This window comes from Lepidothrix coronata, unplaced genomic scaffold (assembly GCF_001604755.1).
Source record: "Lepidothrix coronata isolate B3197 unplaced genomic scaffold, Lepidothrix_coronata-1.0 Scaffold35, whole genome shotgun sequence".
Lineage (NCBI taxonomy): Eukaryota > Metazoa > Chordata > Aves > Passeriformes > Pipridae > Lepidothrix > Lepidothrix coronata.
In genome coordinates, this window is record NW_016690215.1 from 423,281 (window position 1) to 443,820 (window position 20,540).

At 35.6% G+C, this 20,540-nt stretch overlaps 1 protein-coding gene across 5 annotated transcripts in view; it reads left to right on the top strand.

Annotated features, from left to right (window-relative positions):
• STS (steroid sulfatase (microsomal), isozyme S) overlaps positions 1-20,540 on the top strand; it is a 140,842-nt gene that overhangs the window by 105,078 nt on the left and 15,224 nt on the right. For all 5 annotated transcript variants that reach the window (XM_017812292.1, XM_017812291.1, XM_017812290.1 and 2 more), the window contains 2 exons: positions 4,229-4,388; positions 7,085-7,206. In XM_017812292.1, the coding sequence (XP_017667781.1) occupies positions 4,229-4,388; positions 7,085-7,206 (282 nt within the window). The remainder of the gene's footprint in view (positions 1-4,228; positions 4,389-7,084; positions 7,207-20,540) is intronic.

Genomic DNA, 20,540 nt, shown 5'->3' on the forward strand with positions numbered 1-20,540 from the left:
GGAGTCTCCTTGCATCTCTTACCATCAGCTTCTTTTGAATACATATATTTTTCCTGTACCTCAGACCTGTGCATTAGAAACATTGTCTGTCTTTGTACTTCTGAAGAACTTAGTGCAATGCATACAGGCCCTAGGCTACCGTTGTGCCACCAGAGTAGGTCGTGAGTTCTGCTGCTAGTGGAAGTGGAGTCCAACACTGACAATGGCAAACTATTTGAACAACATTCATTGTAAGTGCTTTGTGCCTTAGAAATAGATATTATCATCGTTATTTGTTAATATCCATGAAAAATAATGATGAGTGTTTCCTAAGGACTTAAACCTTGATTTTTTTAATCTACTACAGATCTGTGAGACCTAAACAACAACTGGAGGAATCAATTATCCAATAAGTCATTCCAATTTATTATTTTAATATAAGTTTATACACTCAGTGACAAGTTAGTTCAGCAGATTTTCTTGAAGCTATTAGTAAACTTTTCCTACCTGTAAGCCACAGAGAAATCAAGATGACCACTACTTTGGCCCCAAGGACCACGCTATGGCATATTTAGGGATATTTATTGAAGTTTCACTTTTGACTTGAATGAAAGCAGAAGTTTACCTTTTTTTTCAAATGTACTGTATTTTTATATTCTCTCTGAAGTGGTCAAGATTTTTAAATGATCAACCCATCTTGTAATTTTGACTGAAACAAAAAGTATTCTGAGAGATCATTTCCTTTGATTGGAAGAAAGGTTGGATGAGGAAATGTCCAAATGAATCATATCTATTCCATTCACCTGTACAAGAACAGCTTGAAAATTAGCAAAACCAGTACATGAAACAAGTTAAAAATCAGTAAAATAAAGAGTGAATTTACCATTGAAAATAAATTGGGTTTTGATCGTTTTGTAAAGTAAACAATAGATTGTTGATATTTGTAGCATAAAGTATATTACATATGGGTGGAATAATTAATTTCTTTGTATTTCTGTATTATTCAAGATAATAAATTGGATTTAGAAGCTTTTTTTAATAAGAATATATGAAGGAAGGAAAGGGTAATATGATTATAATCCACAGGATCTAAGAAAGGTATTTAAAATAGTTTTTATCATTCATGTTAATAGCAATTTACCACAGAGTTCCCCTTTATATATCATCCTTTGTAAAAACTCTATTCCCAGAGTTAGATAATAGCAGTCAATTTAAACCAGAGGGAGAAAAAGAAAAGATGTATTCTTTTAGCTAAGATTTAAAATGTGGATATAATGGAAATTTGACATCATGTTGTGGATGACTGCAGAGAGTTATGTATTTTGCCTGCTCCTGTGGATTTTTCAGGAGAGGTAAACATAGGCTATTGTTCAATATAACACTGAACCACTCTATGCTTTCTGCCACCACTCAGAAAGCATAGATAGCTAAGCATGAAGATGCAGCTTGGTGTATCTTATGCTTTAAAAAAAAACTTTTATAAGAATTTAAGAGAACAAAAATAATATATAGCTAGGCTGCCTAGAGTTTGCAAGGCATATAGACTACTAGGTTGCTGTCTTTTCTCCATTTCAGTATTGTCAAGTCCAAGCAAAATACAAAACTAGTGAGTCAGATCCTTAATATTAAGAGATTTTTTTTAAATAATGATATTTTGTGGATTTTTTATTGCCTTTCTCATATTTTAGCTATTTTGATGTTTGCTTCATGTTTCAAGCATCAGGAGTAAAAACTTTAATTTTTTTTTTTTAGGAAAAAAGAATGCAGAAAAGAATGCTTGAACAAAGTTTAACAGCTAGATTTTTAAAAATCATATATGTCAAGCTATTTGTAATCACATAATGGCATTAAGCAGCTCTAGTGATGTCGCTGAACACTATTGTAATAAAAATGAATACCACGTAAGCATAGATAATAGAAGACAGTCTTCTGCAGTGACTTGTAATTCCTGCCCTGGTTCCCTGCTATTCCCAATCTCCAGAGCTATAAAAAAATTATGCTCCAATTCGCCTTTTGAAAGGAAAACAGCAGTCACTTCTTCATAGACGTAAGTGAAGATATAGCCCTACTGTGGAGTCAATTTTGCTTTTTGTATCTTACAGTGGAGAGTCGGAGTTTGCAGAGTTCCTTTGTGCTTGAGTAATGTGCAACTTTTCTGACCTTTTCTGTAGTGATTCAAGAAAATTGCACTGTCAACCTAAGAGCTGTGGAAGTGACACAATATCCAGGTTTTAAGAATTCCAGCATGTGGGAATCAGGTTCACCCCTTATCTTGAAATTTTTCTGTCTTCAGATTACACAGGAGACAACAGTGTAATGAGAATTTACTTAAGCAATCCAATCTAGCTAGCACTGTTATTGGGTTCTGTACACAGAAATATAAGGAACCTCACACTTAAAGCTACCTACAGTATAGGTCAACTCTTGGAGTCTGTCTTGATACTGTTCAGCCAAAAAGGTGCTGTGATGTGTACACAGAACTAGGATCTGGCTCATGAACTAAATTATCTCCCTGGCGTAGCTGTTCACAGAAAGTGTGTTAATTTGAAGATATCTGTAATTTTATGTCCTTGTGCTTTTCTTGAATTCTGATTTGGATTTAACTACTCCCACTCAACAGGATTTTCTATGCACCATAGCTCAGTCTTGACCTTTTCCTGCTAGCTAACACCTAATCCCACCAAACTTTGAAAAACCTAATGATTGTTGTACAGGAATAATCTTTTCTACAGAAGATGTACACAGTCTATTGAGACCTACTCTGACCTTGACCTAACAAAATTAACAACTAAGCAGCATACTGTTGGGTGAACACTTCCTTTTGCTAGGCAACAGGTGTTCTACACCTCCCCAGATAGCAACTTTATGAACTTAAATTTACATTTTTGGTTTGAAAAATCATATTTTTTACAAGAATGTAAACAAAAATAGTACATGCATCTCATTCTTGAGTTTTAGAATAGGTAGCCAAACACTTTATCATGTGAATGGAATCAGATTTGACTCACTGACAGGAGTAAACTTTTAACAGTGCTCTAGAAGACAGGTAGTCTTGTTGAGATCTGATCTTGGCACTGTTTTCCAAAAACAGCTTAAGGAAATATTGTTGCTTGACATAATGCTGGATATTAGAAAGTCTGAGTTTTCTGATTGCAGACTAGATGTGTCTCTGACTATTCAATATTATGAATTCTGATAAAACCCATGGAAAATGTAAGCAGAAATTTGATATAACAGGGACTCATGAGCTAATACTCTTTCAGCCACAAGAATATGTATATATATAGGTAAATATCTCTGCAAAAGAGAATTTTCTATCTTGAAGTTACTATTTACCTTTACGAACAGTGAAAAACCTGTAGAAAACCAGGTGGATTCTGAAACCACTATCGCTGAAATAGAAAAGATCATCGAGGACTCAGTAAAATAGATAACATATACATATAGCAAGGCCTGAGCTTGGCACCAAAGGTATAGACATCTATGAGGTGTTTTGGAGGTTAAAGAGGCTGAGGAAACAGAACTCTTGAAGTTCTTTGTTGTAATTCTTTTTTTCTTTTTTTTTTATTTGAAAAGGGGAGATATATGAATAAAGTGGGTTATGGGACACACTATCTAGACCAGGGGCCTCTGGTGGTCTAGTGGTCAGGGTGCAGGACTCTCACCACTGCGACCCGGGTTCGATTCCCAGCCCCCCGGGCAGATGGAGCTCGTCAGCCTTGTAAGGCAATCCATCTAAGAGAAGGTCACTCTAAACAAACCTATGTCCTGGGGACCTCACTGCCACTGTCCAAGTTTGCTCGGCCCCGGCAGATGAACCTCAGGATTAAAGGGTGGGCTCAGTTCAGCGCACGCTGTGTCTCACCTAAAAAATCCACTGCGCAGGCTCGAAGGGTTAATGACCTTTCCCAAATCTTCGCTCGCGAAGACTGGCCATTATTATTGTATCTAGACCAAATTCTATATGTAGATTCCTGTAAAGTGCCTTTTAATCTCCTGCAACTGTTTACTTTTTTGTAAACTAAATACGTTTATTTAGTTTATTTATACTAAATACTAATACATATTAGTAAATTTACTGTGATAAAGTACTACTCTAGGTGGAAAATCTAGCAAAGTAAAAATAAGATAAATACATTTAATGGAAAGATTCTAACTAAGCAGAATGTTTAATGTTTGGAAATTGAATCTTGTGGAGGGAGCATTATCTAAGAAGTTGATTTCTCAGCAAACAAAACTAATTTTACAGGTGGAAAATCAACAAACTGGGAAGGAGGTATTCGTGTGCCAGGTCTTCTCCGTTGGCCTGGAGTGATACAGGCTGGTGCCTATATTGATGAGCCAACAAGTAACATGGATATATTTCCTACCGTAGTCAAACTTGCGGAGGCACAGTTACCCTCTGACAGGTATGCTCTGCAGTCATCTCTGTTTTAGAGAAAGTGTCGTGAGTGTTTTATACATTCTGGTGATGTCTATTAAGATAGAGGTGAGAATGTAAGTAAGAAACTGGGTTTTATCCTTACAATAGTATGTTGTCTCTTTTCATATTGACATACTGATATATTTTACAGAAACATTGTGTGTAAATACAGCTTAACTTGCAGAACAAGCACCAAGCACCAAAAAGATAAGAGAAACCATCAGAGCAACATACTGTCAAATCAAACCTGGAAATATTTACCAAAAGCAAAAACGAATGTATCAAAACAGTTGTGTTCTGCATGAGTGAATGTGGTAGAAAAAGGAACTGCAATTGTAAATTACTTTAAACTTCATAGCCAGCTAGGCTTTTCTCACAAGTGTTTGGGTTTTTTTGTTTGCCTGTTTTTTGGGTTTTTTTTCCTGTTGTTTTTTTTTTTGGGGGGGGGTTGTTGGTTGGTGGTTGATTTTTGGTTTTGTTTTTGTGTTTGTTTGTTTTTGTTGTTCTCGTCGTTGTTGTTTGGACTTTTTTTCCCCTATGCCGAGTTAGTGAAAATAATCCCTTACAGATTTTTGCAGCCTGATAAGAAAACTCACTGGGTTTCTGAAATTCATAAGATACCTTACTGACACTGCTACATCTCCAGACTTTGTCTGGTTTGGGAGATACCCAATCTCAGCAGCAGTACCTCCGCTTAAGTGCTGTTGCCCTCCAAATCCAGTAAGCAGAGAAACCTGCTGATAAACATATCCTTCAACATCTACAACACACAAACAGCACAAAGCATTGAGAACCCACATGGGAAAGCCCAGTGCTGAGCAGAGTCATTCTGCTAATGATGATTCATTGAGTGCTTGAAGGAAATGGCAGGGTAGGACAAGTGTAAGACATGAAAAATTAGTCAGATTGGTCCTGAGAAATGCCCTACAAGTGGTAACTGCCAAACCTCAGCAGTTCAGATTGGTCCTTATGTGGTAGATACTATGCAGGTTGTTTTCATATTGCTTGAGTGGAGACTAAGTACTGATGTTTTCTCTGATCTCTTTGATAGAAATCCCAATATACTTGTGTAACTTCCACTTGTAGGTTGCTCCACTCTGATTCTTCTGTAAGATTTCTTCTGTAGACTGGATGCTGTAAGTACTGCTTCATGTTAGGTCATGGACTATCTTGAAGCATTTTCCATCCAGCAGCTGAATTCCTATTACTCCACTGAATTCCTCCTTAGAAATAAGAAAAATTAATACAGTTGGGATTCAGTCACTGTGAGGGAGCAGGTTAAAAAAAAAAAAAGGAGGAGGTGCTCCTAGTTAAAGAAGAGAAATTATTCATCAGAAAGAGTCTTATATATTCCTCTGAAACTGGCAGCTCTAGGAATGCAAGAGTATTGGTGACATATTAGTGGAGATGCCCTTTTCCCTATCAACAGGCTCTAAAACAGAAAGTGTACAATATACATGCTCTTAGTTTGTTAATGAGCAAGCCTGCAGGGGCAAGACAGGAGTCTGTCACTCAGGCAAGAAAACACGACAAATTGAAAGTGGGACAGACTCTAATTCAACAGACCCCCACAGTCAAGGATGTACTCAGAAGGCAGAGTTATCAGATAACATAGCTTTAGGAGTTCCAGGCTGTTTTCTTGGCTACCATTTGAAAAAAGTGCTACTCATAATGGCTCTGTTGCATACAGTTGCTGCCATGAATTTAATCATCATATGTAGCTTATGGCTTAAAAAAGTGAAGTTAGTACCTGTCTTGTTACACTAACATGAAAAATGTTTCATGGTAATGAAAATTAACATAGACATTTTTAAACTTTTTATAAGTTTCAAAAAGTTTTTATGAGACGTTGCTCAAAATGCTTAAGAAAGAATTACTTGCTGATATGTATATCAGCAAAAACTAATTTCCTATAAAACTTATTGTAAAATTTGTAATTCATACCAGGTCAAAAAGGCAGATTGTGATTTCTCCTCTTCCAGCTGATTCGAGCAATTCAAAGGCTTAATTTATGGAAACATTTAAAAGCCTTACTTATTTTATAAGTCAATTTTTATGTAAATTGACTGACTCCTTCAGCGCATGATCAGAATTGTCCAGAAGCATTTAGAGGATTTATATACATATCTATATATACACCAATGCATGTGTATGTCTGTCTGTCTGTCTGTAGTTGATAAATATGTATTTAAACATAGTTGATTTTCAAATTTGAAACGACTACTTCTGTCTTAAATTCAGGCATGCATAATATGCTAGACAGAATTCTCACCATTACTTCTGGGGATGCTAACAGAGGGCAGCATATATTTCTCTAGTTTAGTTTTAGGATTACTTTGGCCAGGCTACTCCCAAACGCTTGAGCAGGTACACGTGAAGGACTGTGTTGTAGCAATTTATTCACATATATCTGGTCACTTTCTCATTTAAAAAAAAAAAAAACAAAAAACAAAACAGAGTTGAGAAAACAACCATTCATAATGAAAAAATGTAAAATTAATGTTTACTTAAGTAATGTAAAAATCAAAGGAAAGAGCACACGAAGGTTTTTCTTTGACTTGACCAGATGGAGGTGGCCATTCAGATTTTGGGTTTTTTTACTAGCAGATGTGCAGAGTTATAGTACTTTCTCAGTCAAGTGAGGTTTGGATTCTTCTGATTTTGAAATGCTTTCCTATTCAGAATTATTGATGGACATGACCTGCTGCCCTTACTTCAAGGAAAAGTTACTCGATCTAAGCATGAATTTCTCTTCCATTACTGTAATGCATATTTAAATGCAGTGCGCTGGCATCCAGGAAACAGTAAGTAAACTTGCCTGTTCACATTTTAAATATTTAATATTATTTTTATTGCCGCTTGAAAAGAATCAAAAGGAAGCCTTGGGCTATAGTAACAAAAAATTGTTTAAAATATCTAGGCTTTTTCCTTCTCTTTCACTTTTCTCTTTGCTACAATGTACCTATTCACCATTTCACTGTTTGAACATTAGTTTGTTGCTATACATTAATGTTACATATCAATGCAACACTGAGATCTGTGGTATCGGAAAATTTCCTTTTTCAAAACCTTCCTGAGAGAATCTGTGTTACAGAATGAAGTAGTCAAGGTTAATTCTTACACTGTCCTAAAAATATACAGGTAATGGAATGGCTTGCTAAATAACAGCACAAGTATGATGTCAGTCTGGCTGTTTTTATTACTCAGATAGCAAAGTATAGAAGAATCACTGAGTCAAAGTCATAATTATCCAATAAATGAATATAGTATTATAAGGTCCTTTTTCATGTTTTTTATGAACGACATAATTTTATCTTGTAGGCCAAGGAAAAAAGCATTTCTCACTCTTTTGCTCCTTTTTCACTTACAGCTCACTGTTTCTAGTAGCACCTTCCACATTAACCAAAGCTTATTTCCTTTTCTATAAAAATCTCTGTGCTGAATGAAGTTAAACACACATTTGTCCCATCTCACTTGACACTCAAAGTGACGACTTGTGTTACAGCTTCAAAATGATGATCCAAGACAAGCTTTGGCATCAGGTTTTTTTTTATTTAAGTACTTTGGGAAAAGATTTGTTTAATAGTTAATGTGCAAACTTAAAGTGAGTTGGAAACGTTATCTTCTTGGTCATCCGTAGGCTGACTTTCTACCTGTCTTGGACTTAAAACTAGGAAAAGGGAAAATATTACATGTCACGTTTATTTACCATTACTTTGCCTATTTGTCTTGCATTTGATAAATAATCATAAGGCAGAACCAAGCAATCAGATCTAGTACTCTTTTGTATATGATGTTGGATGAAATTATTCTGAGTCATTATGAGAGAAGTAGACAGAGCTTTTGGCAGGCAGAGAGGCATTTTTTGTCAAACATACACCTTTGCAAGATGACCTATCCCTTGTCTGAGGAAAGGGTCAGCTTTATTATTCACTGAAGGGTAATGTGGTGGGAAATGAGTGGGAGTAACAGTGGGGGACTAGTCTATTGTATTTATCTGATGAGTAACAGTGTAGATTGTTATTCTTCCTTTCACCAAGGCATTTAAAGGACAAAGCCCACTCAGAACCTGGCAATAACATTTTCTTAACATTGGGCTGATGTTTGTAGAAGGTTGTTATGGCTTAATTCCAGATAGCAACTAAGCCCCACACAGCCACTCTAACCTGGTGACATGAGGGAGAGAATTGGAGGGGTAGAAGTGAGAAGACTTGTGGGTTGAGATAAAGTTTAATAGGTAAAGCAAAAGCAACACGTCAGCAAAGCAAAACAAGGAATTCATTCACTATTTCCCATTGGCAGGCAGATGTTCAGCCATCTCCAGAAAAGCTGGGCTCAATCACACATACTGGTGACTTATGGAAAGTGGAAAACAAATGCCATCACTCTGAATGTCTCCTTCTTCCTTCTTCTTCCCCCAGCTTTATATGCTGAACATGATGCCATATGGTGTGGGATATCCCTTGGGTCAGTTGGGATCAGCTGTCTCAGCTGTGTCTCCTCTCAGCTCCTTGTGCACCCCCAGCCTGCTCACTGGTGGGGTGGGGTGAGAGGCAGAAAGGCCTTGGCTCTCTGCAAGTGATACTCAGTAATAACTAAAACATTCCTGTGTTATCAACACCATTTTCAGCACAAATCCAAAACATAGCCCATACTAGCTCATCATCAGTGAAGAGAATAAACTCTATTCCAGCCAAAACAAGCACAAAGGGGTTTTGTTATGCTACCTTGTCAGCCTACATTGAGAGTAGGCAATACTACAGTGAGAGTAGACAATAGCCGGGTATTTCTCTCTGCTATCTTTTGTAGGTATCCTCTCTGAGGGTTTAACACCTTCTTCTTTCTTACTTGTCCAATCTTAGATCTTCAAAAATGCCTTTTCTAGGTAGGCAATGCAATCGGATTTGTAAAGATATTTGTTGAAGTCAGCTAAAGTCTCACCCCTGTTTATGTCTCCACTACTTGTTATTGTCTAAGAGAGATAAATATGCTGGCATTGCAGCTGTAGGCACCCGATGCTATCTGCTTTGTTATGGGTACTCCTGTGGAAAAACAAGTATGGTTGGTTTTTCTTCTGATATGTCAGCAGCTCTACATGGTGCAACTAATAATTTCAAAGTGCATTATATTATTAATTATTAGTTAGTGTTATTGTCTTATAGCCTCCCACCATAGCTCACTCTTTACAGCTTATCTCAGAGTCCATCCATAGTTGCTATTTCTGCTACTATTGAGTGATATTTTAGTATGTGAAAATTAATACAAGTAAAGCAAAAATATAGTGCAATGGTTTGGGTTGTTTTTTTTTCTCCTGGAGAAGCAATTATTTTGAACATTTGATTCAAAAATGTTCAGAGCTTTTGTCTAGTAGCAAAGAACTAAATTAGAAGTATCCTATAGTGACAGTTCTTACCTTATATTTAGGAATACATCCAAGAAAGTGAATAAGGTGTCATGTTCATTAAAAACAGACTAGAAAGCTGGAAAATGGTGGAACTTTCACTTAACCTCAGTATGCTACTATTATCACTTGCAAGACTGTAAGTCTTCAGGGTTTGGTTGTAGACTGAGCACTGTTTCCCGCTCTACATGTATTCCATGTCTAACATGCTCTGTCACCTAAATAAAAACATATTCCTCCATGAGCTCATGCATTTTCCAGTATCCAGAAATGACTGTAGAATCTCTCTTCATTTAGTTGCTCCTTGCCAATGACAGTGATACTAAGGAAAAATGCATATACCAAGAATTGAGAGGGAAGCAAAAGTTCTGCTAAGCTATTTAGTCTCTTTTTTCCTTCATCACTCCACAGTTCCCTTAGTAACTTTATCTTTGCCATTGTTAGATTTCAACTGTGCTTCAGTCTGAAACCCTTTTTTTTGGTTTAATTTATGAATCTTAGGTTAAAATTTAGTGTATGTTAAATTTCTAGTAGTTGCACACCTTTTCCTTGCTTGCAAGCTTCCAGAGTCTGACTTAAGCAGATGTGTTTCTCACATCATTCAGGGAAGGTCAGAAGCTTCAGAGTGAACAATTACCATTTTGCATTTATATATTTAGAGGCTAAGCATTCCTCATAACCAAATCAATACACATCTTCATTAAGATATATTAGTTAGGTCAGTTATTACATTCACAATATAATTTCCCCTTCATCAGCCCTTTGAAGGAACATTTAGAGGATATGTGCCACACAATGCTTTTTTCAACCAACACTTTCAGAATTTAAGCCTTGTGCTTTCTACAGAGACATGAGGAAAATAATGTCTCTTTTTTCTCTTTTCCTCCTTTCTCAGCCACAGAAATAAGTTAACACTATTTTTTTCTTCATCTCTCTTTGACTCACAATTTACCTGATGCTAGAACATAATGCACATTATTCTTCACATTCTGAATTAAAAAAATGAATGAAATATCAGGCAATATTCTTTGCTCATGATTCTTGTCTCGTTCTCGCAGATTCATGCATGTGGAAACTTGCTGTAAGTGCCTTGAAAATACAGTCCTAGTCCTCAGAGGATGATTTCCTATTATTTTGAAACCTTATAAATACGTGTAATTTAAATTATCTGTTAAAAATATATAAAGACGTGCTAAAACAGCATCAACAAAGTACAGCCATTTCCCATTAACAATAATTATTCTCCGCAGCTGCCTGGTGTATCATATAGGTACCAATATATGAAAGGAGCAACTTTAGAAAAAAACACTAAATTTTCTTTCTACCTAGTAAGATGTAATCACCTATTTTGTTTTTTAAATAATTGAGTAATTTTTGTATCATTAGGCCTTTTCAATATGAAAACTAAACAGATGTAGGATATGCCTTTATTTTCTTGAGCTGAGCCACTATTCTGTGGTGTATGCCAGATTATGCTTTGGCCTATTTTAAGTTAGATCACATGTTCTTCTGCTCAAGCAAGTTGACCAGTTCTTGTGTATTTGCTAATGTTATAATTTAGCATTTCTGAGTATTAAAAAACTATCAAGAGCTCTGTCTCCAGAACATTACTGGCATATGAATCAGTGCTAACAAAAATGCATTGCTATGACAACTTAATTATAAGTGGAGAATTAATCAGATACAGAGCAAATCTACAGTTGAATGGAACTACTGCATCTTTCAGACTGCTATGATTGTGTGCAAAATTTTGATTTGATAAGGAGGAAATATATTATAATACTGTGTAATAAACTCAGAAATATAATGTAATACAGTCCGCATTAAAAAGAAATCATGATCTTCATAGTATTTTGGTACTACTAATAAAAATATACTAATGTTTTTGATAAATGCTAGAGTGATTTTACTAGCAGAACTTCACCTTTTCTAATTCAAAATATATTTCATTATTCAGTGAAAAATGTCACTCAGTAAATAAAAGAAAAAGAGATGTGCTGTGGCAAGTTAAATTGAAGTACACTAGACCACAGAGTCAAACTAGCTTATCATGCAAATATAATGACTTTTAAAGACAGTAGCAGTTCACTAAAAAACATTATAAAGAAATTTCCTGCTTTGCCTCACTTACCAAACAGGATACATTTCATTTGGTGTTTATACTAAGTTTCTTGTACGTTGTGATCTGCTGCATTTATTGAAAATAGTTCAATCAAATTCTTTCTGTATTATCACAGAATTCATAGCCATGCTATTCCTGGCTGTCGCAATGTTCTCCAGCATCATGAGTATTTCATGAGACACATTTTGTTCTTTGGCTAGAGGTTACAGGCTTTTCCCAGTCTCGCATTTAGCCTTTTCTACATTTTCAGCTGTTACAAGTTAAACACTAACAAAAAGAGAATGAGAGAGGAATATTTTGTTTTGTAGTTTTCACACTGGATAAATTTACAGAATAGTGTTTTGGGGATTTTTAAGAGGTTCCTCCGGATTTAGTTTGACTAAAGGCATTGGAGTGATAGTAAACAGAGTACAAAGCATGAAAAATCTGCTCAGAATGACTATTTTATAGCAACTGCTGGTTTGGACAGGTACAACCTTTCTTGTGAAATTGAGTTAAAATAAGGCCTGTTTCTGAAGAAATTAAATAGGAGGATTATCTTGCACTTTTCCTTACCTCTCAAAAGCACTGTGTTATGCATGCCTTAAGGGTTAGTAAGGGTTACCTTATTAATTAGGAGGCTTGCATTATTTACAATGCCATTCTAAGCTTATCTTTTTTGTAATATCACGTTGAGTGTTAGTAGTTAAAACTGTAAAGTGAATTCATTTGCTTAAAGAACACTGGCTTGTGAGAAAATATTGTACTGAGAGGGAAAGTGCAGGAGTTGGAGTTTAGACAGGTAGCAAAAGCTGGAAAACCTCTATGAAGCTCCATAGAATCAGCTTGAAATATTTTTTCTACATTCAAGTTCTCAGTGTGAGAGTAAGTGAATCTAGTGGTTGTCTCTAGCAAACAGAAATGTATTAATTTGTATATGACAGAGATTTTGGAGTGTAAGTGGTGTCAATACACTTCTGTTTGAAAATGCCAGTTGTTCAGCCCTCTTAGTGCATCTAAGAAATGCAATCATCCAAACATCCACAAAATAAATTAACAGTTCTGTTTTCCCTGAAGTAGAAAGTATTAGGAATATCTCTAAGTACTTGTTATTTTAAAGATGTCTCCTAATATTGCTTTTACTTTCTTAATATAAACAAGAAATTTCAATTCATACATTCCTTAAAGCCTCATAAGCCTTTTTTTCATTACTTCCTTAGTAATAGGAGAGCATTTTTTCAGTGTGATGGTGAATGAATGCTATGGTATCTTCATATGTAAACTGTGGGATGTGCTTGTCATACACAGTAGACCCATTGGCAGAACCCTTGTCTAGTTTTTTCCTATTCTTTTTACTTGCTTCCCTGAGGAGCTTTTTCCATTTACAGTTTATTTGCCTTCTCTCTGGGGAACAAAGGACTTGGATTATGTTGTTACAGATTAGTAAAGATTCACATTGACCCTGAGAATGCCAACAGTTATAGTTCCTTTCATTGCTTAACAGGACAAAGGAAGGTAAATTTAATAGAGGCTTGATCCAGAACTTTCTTCTTTTGCACATCTTCAAAGGGACAGATACTACCATGTGACTGTAACTGTTGTCAAGGAAACATTTTGTTTTCTTACAAAGGAATATCTTTTTTTATCAGATCTTATCATACCAATCTCATATCTTTTCTCAGAAAATAAATGAGAAAGGATAAGACAGAACGGGTAAATATCTGAAGCGGTAAAATTTTCCTATTGTCACAAAAATTTTAGATTTCTAGCTAGAAATAATAAACTTTTTTGTAGTAAAAGTAAAATTGATATAGGAACACTTTTGTCTTAGAGAGCCATTCCCCCAGTGAAAGACCGTGGTAAATGTCATATGACATTGACATTATGCACACAGACTTTCAGTGATCATATCACACTGCTTTTTCTTCATATAAAAATAGCAACCTTAACGTATTGGTCTTGAATTCAAGATTTCCTGACCTAAATTAGTAATGTTTTTAGTGAACAGGGAGAGGTTGACAGGTTTCAGTGATCATATAAAGGCAAAGGCATTTAAAGCAGATAATTCAGTATTATTTAAACTTCAGTTTTAATGGCTTGCTGTCTGATATTGTGTCATGCACTTGTGACATGTACAAAAGAAAAATTTTAAGAGCTAACACTTAAATAGAAAAAAGTATCTGAGTTAGAACAACTGTCTAATATTTTTAAATATATCTATAAAGTTAGCAGTAGTCAAAACAAATGTAAATAACAACAACTACATGAAAGAATAGATAAAAATGCACTGCAACTTTCAAAAATTAATTTCAGCTTAACAAGTAACATAAAAAGTGGGTCTTTAACAGTATCTGGAGCATTACACTTCCAAAAATATCTTTAGTTCAGTGCTGGATTTAAGCCTGCAGCATTTTGCATGTTACATTCAGAACATAGCGCTGATTCATCCTTATTTTAAAATCAGATTCAAATGGCATATGGTGTCTTAGGCAATGTTCTTCAAGGGAAGTAGTTAATACATGCACAACCCACATAGACTATTCGGTGTGCCACCGCTTCTAACATCATATTATTACTCCTAGAAAATAAAGCAAAGTATTTGTTTATTGAGAAATTCTCTGGAAACTTGACTGTCAAGAGCAAGGTGACTTCTCGGTGTGCCATAAAAGACCATGCCATGAAAGGCAGAAGTAATTGTAGAAGAAAACAGTGGATGGTCTGAGGGTAGGTGCACTTGGACAATATTATGCTGGAGACCATATGTTGATCTGTGGATGATGTGTAGTTGCTTCTGAATGAAAGTTCTTACCAGTACTTTAGACAGACAACACGACCAGAAATACTCAATTATCAGTGTAATTGTTCTCAGCCTGAGAAAAGCTCACACTGCAGTACAAACAGTGAGCTTTCTGTTGCTTTCAGAGCTTTTTTTGTGGTCTTAAAGTATCAGAGGACACATAATGCATTGCATTGTTCAAGTATCTTTTGTTAAGACATCCATAGTTTCCTAAAACTGAAAGTAGGGGGATAAACCCCCACAACAAAAAAACCAAACAGCTTTCTATAATTTGTTTCTTGTTTTGTTGTTCTTAGTAGGGAAATTTTGTAGATGGATTTGTATGAACAATTTTTGAAACCGAAAACAACTACATTTCACTAGTAATTTGTTATTATAGTTCTTTCAATGACTTCTTAGTAGAAATGCAAATTCGGTGAAGTAGTATAGAATAAGTTCTTACAGATGTGACATTTTTCAAATTTATTCAAATTTTTACCCTCAAGTTTATTGAAAATAATTTTTCAGATGGAGTTCACAGTTCCATTGGGCAATGGAACAGGCTCCCCAGGGAAGTGGTCACAGCACCAAGCCTGACAGAGTTCAAGAAGCGTTTGGATGATACTCTCAGGGACATGGTGTGACTCTTGGGGACGGTCCTGTGCAGGGCTAGTTGGACTTGATGATCCTTATGAGTCCTTTTCAACTTAGCATATTCTGTGATTCTGTGATATTAAGGAGATATTTTATGGTCCCATAGACGTGGTACTCTAATGCAAACATTTCTGAGACTCACTCCTCTTCAAGACTGACATTTTAAAGCAAAATAGGTTTCTACCATTCATAGTAGAGGGGGAAGTTAGAAATCATGGTGCAGTAACAGCATTAAAAGTCAACAAGATCATAAAACCCCAATAAAGATCATGATAATTTAGCACTTAGAATTAGCACTGGTGCAATAAAGAAAGGGTGACCCTTTTAATAATAGGAAATATTAGTCATCCTTAAGATAATTTTGTCATTACCAAATGTGTGCTAATTTTTCATGTATAACCTGTTACCTGTCTGTTGTACATTAATTTTTAAAAGGTATTATATCAGAGAAGCAATATTCTCAATCACCTCACATGCTTCGTGAAAAGAGTAGAGTCTTCAAACTCCATAGAGTCTTCAAACTCCATAAAGTCTTCAAGATTAACTTAATTATATTGTCTGGACTCTCTTTAATGCCATAGGATGTCATACAAGCAGCTTTTCAGTCTGTGGCTCTTTTCCATCTGTATGGTCCTGTTCGGTGGTGAAGGGAGACTGAATCTCATTATAGTTACCTAAGCATTAGTTCTTATCCTTGACAGCAAAACTACTTAGCCAGCAAAGCATTTTAGTTTGGGCTCAACAATGTCTTAAGCTACTGTGCTGTTGATGACTCCCATTTAAATTCTCTACTGTAGCTCTTCTTTTTTTTTTTTTAATAGAATTGTAATTTTTGAAGATTTTTGTTGATTCACACCTTTTTCTTTATTTATTTTTTTTTAAACAGGCAAAGTGCCCCTCCTATCCCTACCCAATTCCAAGCTCCAAATACTTTTTTATGTTGCAATAGCCAGCACTGCTAATAAGTTGTTTGGTGGAGCTGCTAAAGTAGTACCCTGATACATATGCACAAAGTTAGAGAGAGGGAATAGCAGAGTATAAATAGGGTAATGAAGATTTTGACTTTAGCACAACAAAAGTATGAGGTAGAAATATTAAACAAGATGTTGTGAGTAAATAAATCTACCTGAGCGAAGAATTACTTATTCTCTAAAAATGGTTTATCAACACACTCTGGAGTTTCTTTTAAATGCACTGTTCTCCAGTTCTAGAACACTCTGGGAAACATTAAAATTAGGACTCTTATGTCCACAGTGTCTTAGAACTGCAATTCCTGTAGTCCCACCAGGAAGAGGGTCCACTTTTTCCTACAACTGGTCATGGAGGCACTTCCCTGCACTTTCTTGACTTCACTACTTCTTCTCTTAAACTATCCCAACCTTCAGCCTAGCAAATGGGGATTTGTTGCAACTACATTGCTGTTTGGTTTTGATCAGCTGTTACTTTTTTGTCCTAGGCATGGTTAAATTTTATTACAGGAAAATGCAATTCCTGCCTACAATATGTAGGTTTTAAGTTGTTTATATGAAAATGGGGTTTGCTGTAGCATTTCCCTGTCTGTTTTATGCAGCATACCTAACTTAGAAGTGAAAAAAATGGGTTTTTAATATATATATTCGCATCGTGTGCTCTATACAATATCACGATTTTATTGTCTGCTTTCTCAAAGCCTGATCCTCAAACTGAATTTTGATTCATAAGTATTATATAGAAGCTTTAAGTTGTGAGTTTCACCTATAGAGGATGATATTGCTAGTTCTATAACACTGAGTGGTGGATTGCTTGTAGTATTTATAGCTGACAATGATTTTTTGACTCTGAAAGGCAGTGCAATTGTTACTAAAACCAATTTTCAGCTGTAGCCAGAGGCTCTAAGACCATACATCTTTATGATTCAGAAACAACTGTAGCTCATGAGCGTTCAGGTCAGTTTTCAAAAAGCGACTTACAAGAAAGTCTGGGATAAACAAAACTTATCTTTTGTTTTCCAGAGGAAATCTGTTTCATCAGTGAGGACTATTTGTAAGTATGCCGTGAAGGCATGAGCTTATGCACAAGTATGAGGACAAGTATACGTTTCACAGAAGTGAAGATGGTTTGAATTATGCTGTGAGAGGGAAGTTTTGCCCTAAAGCTTGGAATTTGCTAAAAAAAACCCCAAATATCATTTGGAAGAATTTATCCTAACAGAGCTGGTCAGCATAAGAACAACAAAGCTAGAATCAAGCAAATGACAGAGACAAGAAAGAGTAACTATTGTGTTGTGCTGAAACCGAGGGTTTGAATAGCTGACATTTTTCCTTTTTTTTTTTTAAACAAATACAGAAAGCATATAGAATTCTGTTTGGAGTCCTGTTTGCAATGGTCACTTTTAAACTTTGAAGGAAAACTTTGGGACTTCATACGTTATTTCGATTTTCATTCTCTATTTTTTTTCTTTTGCATCTGGAAAAGAAGGTTAGTGATCTGATGCATTCTTTAGAAAATAAGAGACTTGAAATAGGGATTATAATGAAATTAAATCCATTATGAAAAATGGATTATTATACTTGAAATATTTGGATTATGATATTTGAATTCATCAAAATTAGCAACATTTACAGGTTTTTATTACATCTAACATTATTCTATTGAATATCATACTTTGACAGTTTTCAAGTTTATCCTGAAAATCTTGCAAAATGTATTAATAGGCTTATCTTAACACAAGAGTAAGTACTGAGCTCAAATGCCTCGGTTCAGTTTCACGGTCAGTGGAAACATAATCAGTCAGTGGATAGAAAAGCAACTGGGAGTTGCAAAAAAATTGTACAAGAATACATGTTGTTTGCTCATATGCTTCAGTTCATTCAACTCTGCTCTAGTAAAGCGGTTTGATCATTTAGAAATTCTGGTGATCTCAAGAATGCCAAGTAGCTCCAAACAGCAGGCAGCAAAAAGCTGGCTTAGAAAACCATGCTGCTATTCACAGAGATGCTGTAATAATCAAGAAAAAGGTGCTGAGAAATGCTTTAACTGGATTTTGAAACCTGATAGTAAATAGATTATACAAAGACTGTAGCTCCTGACCTGATCATTATCAAAGGCCTCTTTTTCTTATCCCTTTTATGTGCCAAAGTATTTGAGGTCTCCAGGTAGGAAGTGTTTGAATATCTGCCAGTGCTTTTAAATAGTGATGACATACTGATGTGTGAAAAAAACCCACACCAAACCAAAACAACAACCTTGAACCAGGTTCTGAGAAGTATATTTGAATGTTTAGCAACTAGCAGGTTGAACTAAAAAAAAGTGAATGTACCACTTGTATTTCACAAAATATTTTTGGGTACACATCTTTCAAAGCATTTAATCCATTGTAAGTATTGTAAATACAAACAATTGAGAAATGTTTGTATTTTAAAGACAGACAATATGAAAAAATTAACATATTACTCTCTTTAACAGCTTAAATGTGAAAAAAGTATATATTTTTATCTTTTAATTAAGAAAATTAAGTATAAATTATTTGAATGCTGCAAAGGATTGTTCCATTAGTGGATATTTTTCAAACTTAAGATGTTGGCAAATGATTATAAGGACAATGTCTATGTGTCAAACTTGATAAATCTCTGTTATTGCTATGGTATGGAAGAGTCAGCAGCAGGTTTCTACCTCATTAACATGTGAACCTCAGAGGCTGGCTGAGCCTGTCAATGCTGGACACAAAAGAACAGTTCCCATGACAATTATACTTGGTCTTTCCTAACCAATTTCAAGCGATTTGTTCACTTTGTGGACTAAATTGACCTCAGATATATCCTTACCACTCTGCATTGTTAGATTTTGTATTTCAGTTGCTACATATTTGCAAAAGGTGTATGAGAACACATTGTGTCTCAGCCAGGTAGAGCAGGACCTTTAGGAAGGCTTAAACTGTCTGCATTCTTGGTTATGCAGCGATCTGTACAGCTGTGTAATGTGTCTGTATAGGGGCATCTTATTGCTTCTCTAAAAAATTTTGATCTGTTCTTGGGGACATGGTTGTGGAAGCAGATAACCTTTTTTGCATTTAACTTTTTGGTCTTTTTATGTTAGATTGGTGAGAAGAAAGTAGTAATCAAAAGTTCTGAAGTTAAAGCTAGATAGACATGAGATTCAGCAGGACAGGAAAACCTTTTGAAGTAGAGGTGAAGATCTGGATGATAGAAAAATTGTTTAGCAAGTCCATCTGCCTGGCCCAACTTCCTTTTGAATGTGATTTCTCTAATCCTAACTGAATTTCCCTAATCCTAACTGAATTTCAGGTGCCTTTTTACGTCTACAGAGTCTAAGTGCCAAGACCTCAGGAATACTGACTCAGTATCAGTAAAGAGACAGTTTAAGCTTGGACATGGGTGAATGACAGCTAGTTAGAGGCTTCTTTGGAAGTGTAAGAGAAAGTATGTCTTAACTAATGACTAGATGAGATTGAGGTAAATGTCTGAACAAATCGGGGTAGGGACACAGGCAAAGGGGCAGGAACGTGGGAGGTACTGGGGAAGGAAAAGGTGAATGGTGGCTGTCTCCTCTCTGCAGCTTCTTCAGCCTATCAGAGAGGGAAGCAGGGAAGCGGGCATGCCTGGGCATGCCCGGGAAATACAAATCCTGGGAAAACATACAATGTCTATATTTATAAACACATAAGAACTGTAAAGTTGGTATCATAAAGTCCTGTCAATTGCTGTACGTTTTTCTCCATGCCTGGAACCTCTCCCATCCTGAATATTGTTCCTTCACACTTTGACGAAGAAACTAGCTAAAATTGAGAGATGAAGGCTGAGTTTGCAGAACTGTGAATTAAAAATTTAACGTAAGCTTCAACAGTCAAAAAACAACTACCAGTATGCAGATGTTTGCCTTTCACAATATCCTTTGAGTGCTGTCATCACTCTTAACTGCAGTGAGGAGGAAGGGCATATATAAAATTTATATCTGTCATGTAATGCCAAAAGCACTTTCAGTAGTTCTGAGGAAGTACAATGTGTAACTGAATGACTTCAGTCTGCAAGCTGTTTTATATTCTATTTATTTATATTACTTCCTAGAACACAGGGTTAGAGCTCTTAAAGAAAACCATAATGTTGGGCAAAAAAATGTAAAAGTAAAAAGATATAGGATTTCATGCTCAAGGATGAAGCTTTCTTTGTTTAGCTCATCTTTGTAACTGTCTTGCTTAACAGAGCTTGGA